This window comes from Anser anser (genome assembly GCF_964211835.1).
Source record: "Anser anser genome assembly, chromosome: 7".
NCBI lineage: Eukaryota > Metazoa > Chordata > Aves > Anseriformes > Anatidae > Anser > Anser anser.
Genome location: NC_139727.1, coordinates 37,098,227 through 37,117,248, shown reverse-complemented (window position 1 = coordinate 37,117,248; position 19,022 = coordinate 37,098,227). Strand labels below are relative to the sequence as shown.

General features: G+C 37.2%; 1 protein-coding gene across 5 annotated transcripts; it reads right to left on the bottom strand.

The window, feature by feature from the left end:
- Positions 1-141: 141 nt before the first annotated feature.
- Positions 142-19,016, bottom strand: LOC310902347 (disintegrin and metalloproteinase domain-containing protein 9-like). Of its 5 annotated transcripts, none has more exons than XM_083843731.1 (22): positions 17,485-19,016; positions 14,999-15,096; positions 13,733-13,809; positions 13,130-13,208; positions 12,096-12,172; positions 11,030-11,252; positions 10,455-10,520; positions 10,297-10,368; positions 9,827-9,999; positions 9,319-9,403; positions 8,206-8,327; positions 7,150-7,321; positions 5,785-5,874; positions 5,048-5,243; positions 4,817-4,922; positions 4,401-4,575; positions 3,909-3,989; positions 3,168-3,273; positions 2,294-2,426; positions 1,840-1,903; positions 1,315-1,367; positions 142-966 (listed from the first exon to the last, which is right to left on the bottom strand). In XM_083843731.1, the coding sequence occupies exons 1-22, from the start codon at positions 17,552-17,554 to the stop codon at positions 888-890; spliced, it is 2,397 nt and encodes a 798-aa protein (XP_083699857.1). In that variant the 5' UTR covers positions 17,555-19,016; the 3' UTR covers positions 142-887. The 5 variants fall into 5 exon arrangements, 4 of the variants coding, with proteins under 4 accessions (XP_083699857.1, XP_083699858.1, XP_083699859.1 ...); XM_083843732.1 differs by lacking the exon at positions 17,485-19,016 and adding an exon at positions 14,574-14,644 and having other exon boundaries at positions 14,999-15,071; XM_083843733.1 differs by lacking the exons at positions 14,999-15,096; positions 17,485-19,016 and having other exon boundaries at positions 13,130-13,244; positions 13,733-14,954.
- Between the last annotated feature and the right edge of the window lie 6 nt (positions 19,017-19,022).

Sequence of the window (19,022 nt, the reverse complement as noted above, 5' to 3'; positions counted from 1 at the left end):
ACCTCTCTCTCTCTTAAGAAAATCTCCCTTCCCTGGAAGATGTGCCTTGCCAATGCAGATTTTTTGCCCGTAATGGATTTGGGGTCCTTTTGACCATCTCCCCTGTGAAATGACCGACTAAAGGACTAGAAACACCCGTGCAAGATGATTCTGTAATTTATTCACCCATTGCTTGTTCATACTCCTAGAGTCTACACGCAAACATAGCACATGATTTACCCTCCCATCATAAAGATGACTGGTCTGTATCCATAGCTTTGTTATTCCCAGTGACGTTTTCTCCTCCTTGTAGCAGCTTCTTTTCCAGGAGAGGTGGCTGTGGATCCCAGCGTGGATACAGCGACAGTGCAGGAAGGGCTCAGAGCAAGGTACAGAATTGGCCCCAGGCCCTGCACGTGGGGTGCTCAGCAGGCACAGCATACGGCCTGGAGGATGGCCGGGAGGTAGACAGGCTGTAGGCTTCCCCAGAGGACAACCTATGCTCTGACTTTCACGTCAGCATGTAACTAAAGGTGAATAAATTATGTCTGTTAAACAAACGAATCCACTTCTCTTTGGCCTGCAGGTAAGGCAACACTTCAGAGGAGTCCTGCTCTCCAACACTGTTATAGATTTAAACTAACAAGAATTGAACATTAGGCTTTTGATTTGGAAGGTAAAAAAAAAGAAAAAAAAAAAAGAGGTGAGGTAGAAGAGGTACAAATATAGCCAGCAGCTCTTAGCAAAATAATGGAGGGTTAGAAAATCTGCATTCAGGGTCCCTTTTTCTGTGTTCGGTGTCTCTTTTCTTTTTCATAAGATGCAAGGTGAGGACTGTGGGATTCCAACCTTTAATTTGTTTCAGATCAGTTTCTGGTCAGAATTGGTGAGGATTCCCAAGAAACTTCTCAGACAGCTGGTCTAGGCGGGACCACAGGTCGCTGAGGTCCTGAAGGAACTGCAGGAATCCGTGTTTGTACTGGCTGCCTGAAGTGTGGAAAACACATTTAGTGAAATATTTCATGATTTGAGACACCTGGTATTTGTAAACTGGTACTTCACCATTTTTAATCGGTTTGTAGCATTTATACATGCATTTCACACACAGACACACACAAAATACTCTGGTAGCATTTACATGTCCCATTATGCTGGTTTCTATGGAAGCGGTAAAGCTGCACTTCTCCTTCAAGCATTTAATCTATTTCATCTGATATTATGCTGCATGAAAAATGCCCCAGAGCAGGACATGAGACATTAGCCATTTCACTTATATTGGTACAGCAGTGCATACATAGCAAACAAGAAATAAAGAAGAGTTTAAATTCCACAAACCTTGGACCGGGAAAATATGATATGGTAAAAAAATCAGGATTTGATGTGGCAGACTAGAAAAGATATTGAAGAAAATCAGGTTAACAGGGAACACGTTTCAAAGTGTGGCTCATTAGTCAGTATAAAGCTAATGGTATTTTGGAGGTTATTTTCACTTCCTGTGACATTTCATACTCTCTCGCATGTTGTGTTTCGATCATTTTCATTTTCTTTTACCAGAACAAGATCCACAGCCTGGCTAAGCAGCTTCTCTGGTACTTGGCTGCAGAATTCAGAGTTCAGTCTTGGCTGCTCTGCTGAGCAGCAGCCTGTTCCATCCCACACTACTCACAGCCTGTGTTGACAGGGCAGGCAATAAGGTCCATACCTACCCAAACAGAACTCTTGTCCAATTTAAATACTTGAAAATTCTGATGGGTTTAGCGTATCAAAACCCACAAAGTCATCAGTAACTACATTAGAGAAAAGGCACTGTATAATTTGGATTACTCAGCATGAAGTAATACACGTATGCGTCTCTCTTACCTGATTATTTCCTGTGCTATGAGCTGGTCCGTTATTTTGCTTTGGTTGCTGCACATTGTTATCCCTGAAATGAAAACCACGTTGTCAGGAAAAACCCCATTTGACTTGACAACATTAAGTTGAGTGCTTATCAAGGGACAGGGCTCAAAGGTCTTGATTCTGGTTTTGACTCCACCCCTTCCCGGCCTTGGCAAATAATTTCAATATTCTGTGCCACTGTGCCCATGCGACACAATTATAAGTACCAATTAGAAAAGTGCAGTGAATATTGTGAAGAAATGCTTAAGAACTGACAACCTGAGCATCTGGATTAAACTACCCACATTTACTGTTAGTGGGGTAGTCTTTTTCTTTTGAGGGGGTTCTGATTCTTTGTATAAGGTCTCTAGCCTGCTCAATTTATTTGAAGCGTGCTCCCAAGTATTGAAATACACATTTGTAATAAGTGCAATACCTGTGTTGTCTTCTACTTTTCCTGCAAAACTTTCTTTTTATTGCATCACGCTTAATTACTGCTATTACAATCACAATCAATATTGGCAGCACAAGGAAGAAAAATATAAGCAGACCATCCCGAAGTGATGTATCTAGAGAAAAACAATTGCAATCATGTAAGATACTCATCTTGCTTAACCTCATATTAAAGCATTTTCCCATTAAAAACTCATTTCTGTTGTAAAAACTACAATCTTCAAATTATTATAAATCAAATTTAGTAATTAGGATTTGGACATATGTAAGCACAAGTACTTCTTCCTCCTTTACCCACCCCACGTTGTATGACATACAGCCTTTTTCCTTTTAGTCAACAAATAGAAGTAAAACATTTTGCATGGTCTCTCAGTGTAAAGGCCAGAAAAATCTACTCCATTTTCCCTTTGCAGAATTTCATGGCTCTTAGATGAGCGAACTGCTAGTTGCTGCATGCACCTCCTTAATCCTTCTCATTACAGCGAGACCTTTTCCATACATAAAGGCTGCTAGTTTCATTCTCAAGCTGTAGTCCTTCTATATTACACCCTTTTTATCTGGTGTTCAGCACCTAACTAAATAATATGCAACTATTTAAAAATGTAGTAGTAATCCTAAGCAATTAATGTTTTTTATCTCAGACAAAAAAAAGAGATCAACTTCTCCCTTGGACCGACTTTTTTGATGTCTGCAGACTATGCATCAGATGATAATGTTCATTCTCAAGTCATTCCATGATTAAGCAGCCCATGCAGTAGCAAAAAAGCTTTTGAAAAGAGACCAGAAATCACTCTGTATTAGTAGATTATTTTAATCAGACACTGGAGGCAGAATGAAAGACAGTTTCAGTGTCCTACCTATGTGAGCTGGCCCACTGTCAACACTGCCACCATAGCCTGACTGGTTACAGAAGGGGGGTGCCCACCCCGAATGGCAATGGCAGTTCCCGTTGTTGTTACACACCTATAGTCCATATGAAACGGATTAGTCAAAGGAACTTCTTCTTGAAAGTGGCCGCTTTCGACCTCCAATATATATTTGGAGTTACACGTTAAGAATTGCATGTGGAAACAAGAAATATTCCATAGTATTCCATAGAAATGTATTAAGTATAACCTCTCTCCCTCCAACCCCCAAACACGGAGTAATACTGATACCAATAGTTGATTCTCTGTAGAATTAATCTCTTCTTGTGATGTTGTTGTTATTTGCCTACACTAGGGTACCGTCCAAAGAAGAACTTCTTAGTTTTAAAACCTCTGGGCTCCTTTTTGATTTTTCACAGAGAAATATGTAAATCATGGATCCCTAGCCTGTCCTCAGAGGAATACTTTCCTTTTAAAGTTTGACAGTTCAGTAATATTCGAGGGTTCCCTAGGGAAATTTAGAAGAAATGTCTTTCAGTGTTAGTGCTAAGATGTTTACAGTATACTGGCAAAATGAATTGCAGATTTAAAAAAAAAAAAAAAAAAGTGGATTTAACTTTTAATACATATCAGAATAAATCAAAGCCATATGTCAGGTTATTGCTTTTATGGTGGGACTTTGCACCTATCTCTGTCTTCAAGAAATAGGGCATGAAAACACAATCTACTCACCCCATTATTGTTACACTTCTGCTTTACATCACAGCTGTAGCCCAGAAAACTTGCATCAACACACTCAAAATCCAAACAGGCCTGGAAAAAGTATTTAGTGTCTTTTACACACAAGACTTCCAAAAATCCCATCCATTTTACAAATATACTATACAAAAATATATGTTTACAAGTCTACTGTTCTTACTTAAATTTCGGGAAAAGGGTTGATAGAATTCTCAGTACTTCACAATTTTATAGCTCTATTTGTCTCAAAGTTTTCTAAATCTATGGATGCAGTTTGATGGAAATAATTTGAGTAACTCATAATGTAGCTCACTGATTTGTAGCATCACAGATTTTTAAAGAGCTAATTAATTGTGTGTGTATATCTGAAAAAGCAGATTTTTAATTATATTATGGAATATAAATAAGAGAATGTAATGCTTTTGAAAGTTAAGAGCTTTCCACTTGGTGGAATATACTGTGTAATGCTGCTGTGATTCGTCTTACCTTTTTTTCTCCGCAGGCTGTTCCATCATGAACTTGAGCAGGATCAGGGACATCCGATCCTAAGTCAAAATCAGAAGACCAGCATAAAACTCCAGACGCATTATTGACAACACTCCAAGCAGGAAGATTTTGAAGACTAACAGAAGTGCACTGGACCTTGCCACACAGACTATGCCTGTAGTGAACAAATGATACTCAGAGACAAGGTAAACAGGAAAAAAAAAACAACACACCAGAATGTCAGTGCAAATACACCATCCAGTCAAACTTAGCTTGCCTTTCAAGCAAATATTGTTCTCTTACATCTCATGTTTTACAAGTTCATAGCAGATACATTCTGTTGTAGAACATGACATCTAAGAGGAGAATTTTACATTGGATGTTTTAGGGGAGGCTTTTACTTGCTATTGACTTACTGAACAGTACACTTCTTGTACACTCCACCTTTCATTCCACAGTTTCCAAACCTGTCCCCTTTAATATTGGCTTTTTCAAAGCATAGATCAGGTGCTTTTCGTGCCCCTGTATGAAAAACAGTGAATCTTAGTAAGCCACCACACTGTCTTAAAAATATGAGAAAGAAAATAAAAACTATGAAATGTCTTGTAGAAGACTACAAGTCTTTTTACGTTAAATTACAAATGTACCTTTTCCATATATAGCTTCACATTGTGAATCAAAACTCTGGCATACTCCATAGTAGCAATATGCTTGCATGTCATTGCATGGGTAACCATTCATGATATAAATGTCATCTGGACAGTAGGCATAGCTTCCATTGCAGTATTCAGGTAGATCACAGAAGTCCATCTTCGATCTGCATTCTGTTCCTGCCACTTTAAACTAGAACCAGAGAAGAATGCCACCTCACAATTTTGCAACAGCTGAAATTCAATCATGAACCAATGACAGATGGGAATCTTCTTTGATTTTAAAGAAGACAGAATATTTATTTTTTCAAATCAGTATCTAATGAACATCTAAAATTCTTGGTTTCATATGGTGTAGCTGCAAAGTTTTTGAGCTTAGCTTGCAAAGGACTAGGTTAGATCACACAAATACATGTACAAGCACAAATTAAAATGTAGCCAATGATCATAGAAACTGGAGACGTTTGGTGTTGCATAATGGAGATCACAAAATCCCCTGATTAATCCTGCCTCCTGTGGACAACACAGGGATGACATTCTATTTCTAAGCTACTGTCCAAAAGTCATTAGGCACATATTCTCTACTTACGTGCTCTCTGCTGGTGAATGTAGTTTGATAATGTGGAAATAAGTCAAGAGATTTTATGATACCTTTTCGACACCACCCCCACCCCCGGCCCCCAAAATCCAACCTAATAATTAGCACTAATTTAGCCTAATAAAATATAGCCTACCTTGCAATTTTTGCAGCACAGTCCTTGAGCACATTGCGATCCAGATGTAAGTTTGCAGGTTGCAGCATCACAGCAAGGGTTAGTACATTCCTGAAGAACAGACATGAACAGGGGGACACAATGTTTTTACTTTGCTGTATAGCTAGGAAAGTACATGGTCAAACCAAGTGCATGGACGAACCAAATATTAAACACTTTCATACTCTCTTTCATATTCTGAGATTGACAGCCTTCTACTCCAACATAAACTAGCATACATTTTAGCTGCATTTTTTAAAAACAAGTCATCAGAAAAGCATCTATTTTGATAGGTTGTGGACAGGAATACATGATATGTTTACACTCTAAATGGATACTAAAAGAAGCAGAACAGGACCAGATGATCTTGAAGGTCTTTTCCAACCTTAATGATTCTATGATTTCAGATTTTAAATAACGCTTCGTATGTATCCCACCTCCACATGTTATTTTTCCACTATGTTAGCAGTCTGATGGAGAAAAATGTAGACCTGTACAATGGAGCCTGGGTTTCCTGACAGCCTTTTGATTTATTGCTGTTTTTTTTGAATCATAGAATCACAGAATCATTCAGGCTGGAAAAGACCTCTAAGATCATCTAGTCTGGCCTTTAATCTAGCACTGTCAAATCCACCATCAAACCATGTCGCTAAACTCTACTTTTATGTGTTTTTTTAAGACCTCCCAGATGGTGACTCAGCTACTTCCCTGGGCCTGTTCCAATACTTCGCAACCCTCTCAGTGAAGAAATTTTTCCTAATATCCAACCTAAACCTCCCCTGGCACAACTTGAGGCCATTTCCTTTTGTCCTATCACTTGTTGCTTGGGAGAAGAGACCGATCCCCACCTCACTGTAGCCTCCTTTAAGCTAACTGTACTACGAGACACCTTTATTTTCCAAAGAAGAAGTCAATATATCCCATTCTTTGAGGGACATTGGCACCATGTAAATATGGCCAACAAAAGTAATGTTGTTGTGGTCTAAGTTTAAGAGTTACAGTTAGGAAACCTGTAAGTGCTATACAGACTAAGAGCCTCATTTACATAACAGAAGTATCTATGTTGCTAATGTCAGCACAAAAAATGATGGCATTTCCACATGTTGTGTACTGAAATTTCTTTCTTAGGCATTGACTCAAAGTTCTGTGAAGTCCAGTAACCCTTAACTGAGTTCATAACTAAATAAAAATATGATTTTAGGCTTTTTCTAGAATTTTTACAGCTTGCAGAAATGTAAACTTATACAAAAAACTCCTCAGATACTAATGCAAATCAGGTGTAACAAAAGGACAGTATAATACAACAAGTATAATATAATATACAAGTATCCAGCTGAATTTCTTTACCTCTGGTTTACCACAGTCACATTCTTCATTGTTATCAACCACATTATTACCACAGACAGGTTCTTTGTAAACATTGCTTGTTTTGGGGGGATTTCTAAGGCAGTTTCCTCCTCCATTTAGAATAAAGTTCTCAAAATCATCAGCACTGCAGGTGCTGAAATTCCTGGATCCCCTGGAAAGCATAATATTATTTTTTATTATAAATATTTTGCTTGCAAAAAGGCAATTCAGTTCAAACCATTAAAATATTGGTGATCAATAATAAATACCACATTTCATAATGTTAGGAGATCTTGAGATATTTCCTCTTTATTTTGTACTACAGTACTTCTGGAAATAAAAATATACTATATAAAACATAACTGCAAATACTTTCAGAAGCAAAAGAGACCATCAGATTAGACATTCTGATGTTCTGTACAAAACAGGCCTTCGAAATTCCTTTGCTGTACTGAGTCCAAAAATGTCTGATTAAAATACACTTTCCAGAAGGACATTCACCTTAACTGGGATTCCCAAAAAACTCAGGAATGCATCTTCTCATAGTAGTTTGGTCCAGTGTTCAGTTATGCGGATTTATTAATATAAATGCGGATAGATAAAATAATTGTATTATTATTATTATTAGATAAAGGGGAGCCAAAGAACAAATAAACTGAAACAAATGTAGGATGAGACATTTTTTTTAAACTAACATTTAAGAGAATCTATGCAAAGGGGGCATGTTTGCACAAACATGGTGAATATATGTAGAGGACTCTCAGCAGGGTAAAAAACCCAGCAGCAATACGCTATCAATAAAATGAGCAATTAACAAAATCCTAGTAAGTTTTAATGAATGCTACAAGCAAAGAATGACTAGGTCACAAAACAGGAAATGCTTTAAATAATTTGAAATTATATAAGTCCTAAATCAAAGAATTCAGCTCTGTCATTAAACTTTTAACTTTCCATTCACAAAAGTTCTTTAGGATTCATGGAAGTTTCTCAGCTTATCTATCCACTGCGGATTGAAAAAAAAAAAAAAAAGTTTATTAAAATAAATGGAAATCTTACGTATCTGTGCTGTACATAATGTAGGATGCAGGACACCTTTCATCATCATGTTTCATTCCAAGGTTATGACCCAATTCATGTGCAACTACTGTAGCATGACGTAACAAATTGCTATGATCCAACTAATGAAGAGAATCTGTGTTAAAAATTATGAAACTAAAGAAATTACTATGTTTCTATCTACTGAGTTATCCAGGCCACAAGCTTCTTAGAGGCCATGCAGGCAATATCAAATCATATTGCAAAGCAAAAGCAGCAAGAACACATAAGTTGTTTATTTTCAGGTAGGGCCAAGTTCTGCCAGTCTTTCTAGGATCATACTCTGAATAGTAGCGCAGTTAATCAGTCATGATATTGATTTTAGTGGAGTCTTCAAAGACAAACATACTATTAAAGAACAGAATCTGCTTCTAAGATTGTCCATTATGTTATGGTATCCCTATGGTAAAGAAAGGAACCTCAGGAAATACTGGATCTGTCCCCAAGGGTAAAGGAAACACTGGTTTCTGGCTAGTTTTGCCAAATTTAATTTATTTTTTTCTCCATTTACAGTTTCGTGGAGAATTCTGGACATTTGAAAATACGGTGCATTATGTTCAGTGTCTATCCATGTAAAGAGTGAAACAATGCACACGTTGTAGTTGCATTCCCATCCCCAAAATACTGTGCTTATGAACCTTAACGTTATGAGGATGGACTTTTCTTATACAACCTTGAACTAGATAAATTACATAAATGTGATTAAAAAGTGATTTCAGGACTAAATCAGACAAGTGGATTGTAACACAAAGAAGACAGAAATTGGGAAATATATGTATTTGTATATAAGCATAAAAATACACACAGATCTTTACATAAGAAACCCTGTGGATGAAACCATTCCACTTCAAGCCTAGTCTCTAATACCTGAGTGGGTTCACAAAGTGCACATTATCTGTTAGGATGTTCTGAAGGTGTGCCTCTGTGGAATCAATGTCTAGCAATAGATACAACTCTGGGTCACGTAAATGCACAGGGGAAAGCCTTCAATTGTCTCACTAGCAGCACATCTATGATAGCAGCTCCTAATTTCTGTGCTAGTTTCTTCTACTAACCACAACATTACATACTTACAGTGCTGATTGACCCTCCCTGGACCTGTGAGCAGACGGTACCTACAAAAGCCATTCCAATGGATCCACCATAAGAGTTTCTCCCTCTGCAACAAACGCAGTTCGAAGGTACTTTTGAAAGAGGGGCTGAAAAATCACTTTCATGATCACTACTAAGAGACACTGATATGTCTGAAACAAATACTACAAAGCAAAATTTGGTCTTATTGAAGTCAAGAAGAAAGTTGTCACCATATCATGGTTTCACCGTAATTAGTAATGAACATGGCAATAACATAGATTGAAAACAATGATCAGTCACCTAAGCCTGCTGTGCCAGTGCTTTTGAGTTGATTAACTACGAAGAATTCATTATAGTTTCTTCATCTCTTTTTTTTCAGGTTAAAACAGTTTGGAAGTTGAGTGAATTTTACTCGTTACATTTTCATTCATGTACAAAACCAAAATCACATGCATTAGCAACACCAGCAGTGTTGCAGGAGTGGCATTTCCTCCAAATGAAAACTTACATTATGAGATGACTAACATCATTTCTTGATCGTTTTAGAAGGTCTTTCTGTCTCCAAGAAACAAATCTACCCAGTACGTCTCCAGCTGAACCATTCATTACTGATATGGGGTTTGTAACTGTCCATATCTCTAATCCAACCAAAACAATCTGGATGTTTAATGCTCTATACATCTGAAAAAAGAAAAAAAAAAGATAATTACTGTCCATCAATCCAGTTCAACTGAATTATGAAAGATTTTTACCACTACTGAGCCAAAGTCAGGGAGCACACAGATGTTTACAAACATCTGGGCTGCACCTCTACAAGACTTATGCATAGATTCATGACATGTCTTAAATGTTACAAATTGCTGTATAACTTCCAAATACAATTTCAGAACATAACAGTACAGATTTACTTTACTACCTTACTTTTGGAAACTCCAATAAAGTAGAAACTACCATGTATAGGTGACTGAACTGACCTACCCCATCAACATAATTAATCAGCTCAACCGTTTCCTTTTGCACCGCAGCAGGATCCGATTTCTTCAGCAAAAACTGTAAGATGCCATATGCAAAAGTCAGAGAAAAAAATAATAATTTAACAAAAAGTATTTATCCATTTCATTGGATGAAGTCATTACCCTGTTATTATCCACGACCATAAATAATTCCACATAGCTTTCCTGTGGCAGGACAGCTCGCTTCTTCTGCAAATTAAAAAGCACAATAAGTTAACATTATGAGTAATAAATTCAAGGCTTATAAAATTATTCTTCTCATGATTTTCATTTAATGTTTTTATAAAGTAATGATACAATTTTTAATGTGGCCTCAAATGTCAATTTGCTTTAGATTTCCAGATCAATATCTGTGTACAAGTAATCTGCTTTTGGTCAGACACCAAGATGCATGTGCTGAATGGCAGCTTTCACACACCCACAGTGGTCTTGGGTTGAGCTCTGCTTTTCTGCTAAATAACTGCTTCAAGCTACGTTAAATTGGCATTGTGATATTCTTCTGTTTCAGGATTTCCTTAGCACAACTCCCACCAGCTTGGGGTCCATCAAAATGAGAGCAACAAGGTGGCCTGCTAAGCCAAAAGCACCTGCAATGATACCATGCCAAAGCAAGAGCTCTGTAGACCACTGACATCTGCAACAGACTGAGGAGATGGCTTGGACTGTAGCCCACAGGAGAGAAACAGAAATGCATTTACCCTCAAAAGTTTTTCCCCACTCGAGGTACTGTTTGATGAAAATGCATATTTCACAGACTGCTTCACAAACATCTTCATCTCATGATGAAGGCTGTCATTCTGCATACCGCATCGGAAAGGGATATGCTCCATATCTTCTAACTGGTAAAACATGTGTTCAAATGTGCTGGATGAGTTGAGTGGCTCCATTCCATACCATTTGCCACCAAAGTAGATAATTCCTCTAACAGTCATAAAAGAATGGAAAATTATTTTTCCCTCATGGTTATAACTAGGTGAATGAACAACAGAGGAATACTTAAAAACCGTAACTCTTCATACCACTGTGTTGACATAAATGATTATTTGAGTTTGCACAAGTTTGCAGAACAGCCAAAATGACATCTCTGTTCTGCTTAGTGAAATCCAGTGCTACCTGAAGTACCAGTAGTTTGATAATTTTATTCTTCATTTAAAGGAATGCCATGAAATATCTTTATTTATTGTGAGTGGCATCTCACTTTGATGCTAGACACATGAAAGATATGTATGTGAACTTTGTTCCATTGCCTCTTCCTACTTGTCAAAAAGATATCAAGCTGAACAAGGCTGCCAGGACTGACAAGTGTATCTAAATCCAGCTGAAGAGCCAAACTCATTGAAGGCAGAAAGCACTGACATGCTCCAGGCACATTCTGAGTATCTGCCTGATCTGCTGTGCATGCCATCTCATTTTGTCTACTTGTATAGATTGATGCTGTCAGGGGAATACCTTAAAACTTTTATGCATTAATCTGGCCCCTTCATGTTTCTCAGATAAATGTAACTTTATTGTATTTAAAACATTTCATTATTCTGAATGCTAAATTCTAAATGCAGCCTATCAACAGTATCAGTCATAGGGGAGGGGAAGTATAAAACCTGTATAGAGTTTCAGCTTCATTAAGAGGCAAAATGTAAAAAACATTTGCAAGATAGGATTGCGTTTTCTTTCCAGGTGTATAATGAATATCAGCAGTTTTGTTTGTTTTGATACTGGTGATACTGCACAATTTATTATCTTGAAGTAAAAAGCAAGAAGTAATACCTCAGGCCATCACACGTGCTAAGAGCGAGCATCGAGTTAGCCATTCCTTCAACAGTGCCATGATAATAACAGTGTGTCTGAAATGCAACAAAACCACATAATTAATAACAAAATAAGGTAGCTGCATTCAAATGCAAACTTATTTTGTTACCAACCTTATTATTATTAAAGCTGGCTTTTGCAAATTTAAAGCGTTCCCTATTCTAAAATAATCCCAGAATTCTTGGAGTAAAATATTACTTGATGTGAGTAACTACAATAGCATTTGGTCCCTTGGTTCTAGAAAACAACCAACTTTTTCATTTAACCCATTGCCATCTTTTAACAAGACCTTTGCATCTATATTGCTCATCCTGTTCTTAAACAGAATCCTCTCACAGGCTGATCTGAGAAGCTCTCCCATGCACAGAGCAGTCTCACTAAGCCAGGCTGCAGTTACAAGTTGAAACTTAAATGTAAAAGCATTCTTAAGGCTTGCTCAAAACTACAGAGCTTTGATGCTGCCATTGTACCTTTAATTGCGTATTATGCAAAGGTGACCTACTTGCGTAGCTCAAATTCAACCTTGGCATAATCACCCGGTGTCTCCTTTCACACCTTACAAAAGTGATGCTGTATAATCATAAAGAGTATGAGGACAAGGCCACTCCCTCATAAAACACAGAACCTGATGTTTTATATCTCAGGGAATTGTTAAACATAAACGCCACAAATATGAAAACTTGAAAATGCCTCTTTCCCAGCACATATATTTTTCTTCTATATATGCACTTTATGTACATCACTTGCATTTTCCCCTCCACTACCAAAAATGTAAACAGTCTTCACTCTTGTAGGATACAGACACGAAGACGCTCAGAGTGAATGGTCATGTACATTCACGTTTGCTTTGGAAACACATTTACATGCATGTACACTCTTGTTGCCATCCTCAGCTCTAACGATTTGTTAATATGGCTTTCAGTTCATAAAAGTTGGTTTTCCTGATTTGAGGAAACTCTTATGCAAAAGGGGAATTTTATTATGTACAATACCTTGATTTTTGATTGTGTTGCCTCCAGTGTCCCATTTTTTCTGTACGTATATAGCACAAAATCTTTGCTAACAAGGTCTCTGGAAACAAAAATAAACTACTGCTCTTTTAAGAGTCTATAAAGCAAGAAATAAATCAAGAATCCTAGTAAGTATTACATTGTTAGCAGCATATTCATGCTACATTATCATTAAAATTCACAGACATGAAACAAAATTTCTTAAAAATGACCTGCACTATTTGGAAAATAAGTTATTTTGAAATATATTAACTAAAACATACACAGATTATGACCTGAGCAGACTATGTCATAGGAGGGCCTGGATTATTATTGCCTCTGGAATGAGGAACAACAACAGATATTTTTTTCCAAATACGACAACACTAACAACCCTCCCCTCCCTGTCAATAAAGAGCTACTGTCGAACTTTCCACAAGGACTTTCTGAAATCTACTGGTTGTGGTGTTAATATAAAAATAATCTATTTTCTGCACTAGAAAAAAATATTAAAATTTAAAAAAATATTTTTAAAAATATAAAAATACTTGTCTATGTGCAATGAAATTCCGAGATGGATCGATTACTCAGAACACTATCACATACTTATTTTTCTTCAGTGTTAGGAGGTATGTTCCATTTCTTGTTTTAATAGAGTAAGAAAGATTGTCATCTGAATGCTCCTGAAAACAGAACAAAAGTTATCACTTAACTATGTTATTTTCTACTTGGGTGTGTCAGTTCCTTGTTTTCTTTGATAACAGAGGTCCAACAGCATTAAAGTATTTATCAGATTCACAAAACACGCACTCCTAATCCTCATGCTTTGTGTATTGCAAAGTTTCAGCAACACACTCTACATTCTTTCGTATGGAAAATTTAAATTCTATTGAGCTATAAATTTTCATATGGAAGACATAATGAAAAAGTACAAAAACTACACAAGAAATTAAGTATATCCGCCATTAGAGATTTGTACAGGGAATGTAAAAGATATGCAGTCTATAGAAAAATGAAAAACTAAAACTTATGGTATTAAAACAACAAAAAAAGAAGAGTCAGTAAACCTAAACCTAGGCAACCGTGATATAGTTTTATAGGCTCAGAAACAGATACTCCAGAGATACTAGTGAAGAGGAAGTAGACATAGCTTGGATGAACGTTGGCCAGATTCAGGTCCCCAAGGAGGGCACAGCGAGGGCACAGCCCATGTATTTTTTTGCTAAACTATCACATAAAGTTTTATGACACTCCTTATGTAAATCATCTGTAGACAGATGAACGACTCACAAATTCTTCCTTTGTTAATCAGTTTGCACAAAGATGACTCATGGCATTTCATTATCAGTTATTTCAGTAATTAAACTCTGTATCTGGTGCAAAGGTAAATGATCTTAGAACCAAAGAATTAAGGCTCAGACCTTTCTCTATTAACTCATTCATTTACCTGTACGACTTTATGGGACCTCTTGTACAAGGTGAGCATCTGCCCTTTAGCCAATACACGGCTGAAATCTTCTGGTTATTCAAAGACAAGGTGCGATGAGAAAAAGAACACATACAGCACAGACAGTAGTTCAACATCTAATCAGACTTGCAGGAAACAGAAATATTCTCCATGTTCTTACTTCTCTCTTACAAGGCTGTTAACAGGACTAGAAGTTTGAAAGGCTTTAACTTAGAGTTGCAGTTACAGCCCTTTACTCAAAACTATTTGAAAACACTTAAGAATCTGAAGAGAGAGCACATTTCTTCACAAAATAATCAATATATAACATACACAGTACATGTGTGTGTGTGTGTGTGCATTATAGGACAAAATTTTGAAAAACAGCAATATCGGAAGAAAAAACACTGGACAGAACAACAAACCTCATGAAAAAATGTGTGATGTTTCTCTTTGCCTGTCAGACGTTGAGGAATAATTATTTCAAATGTTGAAACTCTGTATGTCTCTTCAGAAGATACCCCTAAAAATAAAGTTTGAAATTTCTAAGGAACCAGAAAGAATAAGAAATATATTGTGGTGGAATCTGCACGGTGGTGATCACTGAAAAATAATTCTGCTCAGGTCATAGATGAAGAAAGAGTAATTTCACCATTTTAGAACCCAACTCCCCAAGCTCAGTTTGGTAGGTTCTGTCTCTGCCAGAGTTCTTGGATTATGTTGAGAAAGTCACAGAAATCAACATTTTCTTTCATGGCCAAAGTATGTGCCTTTATTCTCTGCAGAAAACCTATTTTGACTGTATTCAAGGTTAATGACTACACGACCCCAAATCAACTGCTATAAAGTGCTAAAAAAATAAAGCTTAAGTTTTCTTAACCTGGGTGCCCAAAGCTAGATGGCAATCTTGACTTTAACTCTTGATCTTAGTTATTTACATTATAAACTGAGATAACAACACAAATTTTAGTCATTCCTTCATTTAGACATTATCAAAACAAATTAGCTATTTTCAAAATAAATACATAAATAAATAACTTTCTCCACCAATATAGCAGTAACATCATAGAAAAACCCAAGAACAAGAAAATTAAAATAAAACAAAAAACACAAAACAACCCAACTCCTGTATTCAGTGCATATTTATATAAGTATGTGGTAGAATTAGCTTAGGAATGGTCCAACTGATGTAAAGAAGGAAACTTCTGCTTAAAGCTGGAGTCTTCCAGAGCACATAAAGAAAAGCTAACAAATTACTTAAACAATCTTAATTCTCACATATTCTAACCTTTTAATCTTTAACCTGTTAACTTTTTATGTTTGTCTATCATTTCTGAAACTCTTCTTTCTTCCATGACCTATACTTTCAACCTGAAGCAACATGGAAAATTTCAGTAACGGTCTTCTCTGTCCACCCATCTGTCCCCCTTCTAGTGATTTTTGAGGTGGCTGGCAAGTTAAAATTAACTGTGCAACAGATTTTGACATCTCATAATCAGCTAAGTTTCTTCGAGTTTTGTGAAATCACCTCACTGGTGTCAGGAACGATGTGCTGATGCGTCAGTCGATAGCAGGGCTCTCTAGGAATGGCTGATGGATGTTTGTTCAGTCATGTTTCTCCTGCTTTATTTGTAAAAAGTTTGGAACCTTTTACATCATATCAGAGTTATCTCCGGAACTGTCATCCTAACTAAGGAAGCTAAAGACAAGAAATCCGTTGAGTATCTGGTTTCAACTAAATGGTTTTACAGAAAACAATCTCCAGTGAATGTTTTTTTGTCCTCTCTCTTTTTTTTTTTTTTTTTTTAATTAGGTGAGCTTGCATTCTTCTTTCTTTTTCTTGTCTGCTCATCAATCTGTTCACTTTGGTCAACAGAGACATAACTATTGCTTTTAAACAGGTTACAGAGTCAACAATAACATAACATGGGTTATAACAGCCAAAGTAGCTTCCTACTTCTTAAATTGTTCTTTTATAAGGAAACTAAGAGATTTCTTCTCATTTTAGCAGTACAAAGTCAACCTCAGCTTCCCAGGATTCTGTGAAAGAATTTCATAACTCCAAAGAAGACACAGAGCACTCATGAACCACCCATTCAAAGTGAGGGGGAAGATTCCTCAGTGTAATGATGATCTCTACCTATCAGATAACATCAGGATTTTTGAAAGCTGGGTTCAGGCAGCCTATGATCAACATTAAATACTGTCATTACAATCAAAACGTGGAAGTTGCTATTAGCAGACAGGTCTGCAAGTAACATTGGCACTCCATATTTACTTTTGACTTTTATTTTCATCAGAAATAACTTGATTAACTAAATCGTAAAATTTGTTTCGTGAGTTACGTGTAATGTGGAACTAACAGCGGAAACGTCCTAACAGTTTAAGTTTGGACACCTGAAAGCAGGAAAGCACTCGTACAGTCACAAGAACATCACCTTCTAAGAAATATTTCAGGCATTACATCCAAGTCTAAAATATGAAGCGAAATCACAAATGTACAGGAGTTAATAAGGAAATAAAACAAAACTGAAGGAAGTTCCCTCACATTACTGAAGATCTAAATCTTTTTCTCGAGTTTCTGAAGATCTAAATCTTTTTCTCGAGTCTTTACTATTCATGAGTGACAGCAGCTACAATTGTCACAACCGTGTCCTGTATAGAAGATAATGTTTTTAAACAAACAAAAACAAAAACAAAGAACTAAAGTATAAAAATTTTCAAACTGCAGTGCTTTTTTTTTTTTTTTTCCTTCCTAAACCAAAGTTTCTCGGTTAGGAGATCTGCTAACAGCCTAATGCCCAGGGAGAGCTGTGACTGGATTTGAGAGGTGTGCATATTTACCGCCAGGACCAGGCACTATCAGAGCTGGAGAAACTGTCTGAATACGTAACAAAAACTAAAAGCTTACCTTTTATCGAAAACGGGTTTCCTGTTAAAGTTAGTCCAACGGTGAGCAAAAATAGGCTGTGTTTTAGCATGACTAGGTTTCCTGGAGAAAGCACTATGGTACCCGAGGAGGCACGGTGTACTTGGCTCTCAGCTGCTCGGCACGGGAGAACTAGAAGAACGAGAACACTCTGCTCTGAAGGTAAACAATCGAAAAAGCACTCTGATACCTCACCTCTGCCAGGGAAACGGGAAGTAAAATTTCATCCATTAGGCTCGTGAGAAAACTGGTTAGGCAGCTTAACGCAAATAAAAAGCAGCACACTCCGAAATACTGATTGGAGACAGGCAGACAAATCGTGTGAGGACCGAACTGGTTTATTCTGAAAGATTTAAGCTGATACCACCTGAGATAGAGTTGGAGATTATATGAGATGAGGAACATAAAAACATTGCTACCAATGGATACGATAATTAGGATATTTATACTGGCCACCGTCAGATCAGTAAAATCTACTCTTTGAAATTTCATCTTGTTCTTTATTTTTCATTATTTTATCTTTACTTTAAAAATATCAGAAATGTAGTGCATATGAACACGTGGAAATCCCATAAACATATATTACACAAGGATTTTAGCCAGTCCCACCTGCATTAAAGATAATTTTCCTCACCCAAAATCTGTAATTTTGAGGACTTCATCACTCTTCCAGACCAGAATAATCTGAGGCATCATGCAGCCACATCATCATCCAAAGCAGAAAACAAATGCTTCTAAAGCTGGATGAATTTGCAATGCACTTCAGAAGTATCATGCACATTTAGAAACTCAAATAGGAGGGTAATACAACACAGTATTCAAGCTAAAGCATTTGTATTAATTAATTTTAATTAATTCATTTTAAATTAAAACAGAGCAAATCCATTGTTTTTCCAGTGGTGAATCACATAAAACAATGTGTTAAGTTTAAAAAAAAAAAAAAAGGCAGAGATGCCAACAGTGTTTGCAGTATTGTCTTGTGTAAAGCCTGTTCAAGTCCATCTTCCTATTTAACGCGGCTAATTAATTTGCTTCAGCCAAAGCACCAGGCGGACTGGGAGACCCGATACTGGTGCTGCCTGGGTACATCCATACCGCAGCACCATGAGAAACTTTCCCCGACTCCAGAAGCCGGGACCCTACTAAAAATTAAATGAACCCAATATTTTATTTATATTCTCTTCCTCCGTGACACACTACTAGCATGCGGCACGGGAAACGGGGCTGCGGTACTCCAAACTTTCCCATTTTATCAGGTCCTGTACCACCGGCACGCATTTAGGGTTTTTTATTTGTCCAGAAGAGCGGTTTCAGTTTATTTGTTTGTTTGTTTATTTTTACTGACAGGGACCAAGGGCGCGCTTGCCCACGCGGAGCACCGAGACCCCCGGTGTCCACAGCAGCGGGCTTTTGCTCGCCGCAGACCCCCGGGGGGTAGAGAAGCCTGGAGCCGAGCCCCTCAACGTGAACCCCGGGTCCGAGCACTGGGCTCGCTGCCTGAGGGCTCCCTGATGAGGGTC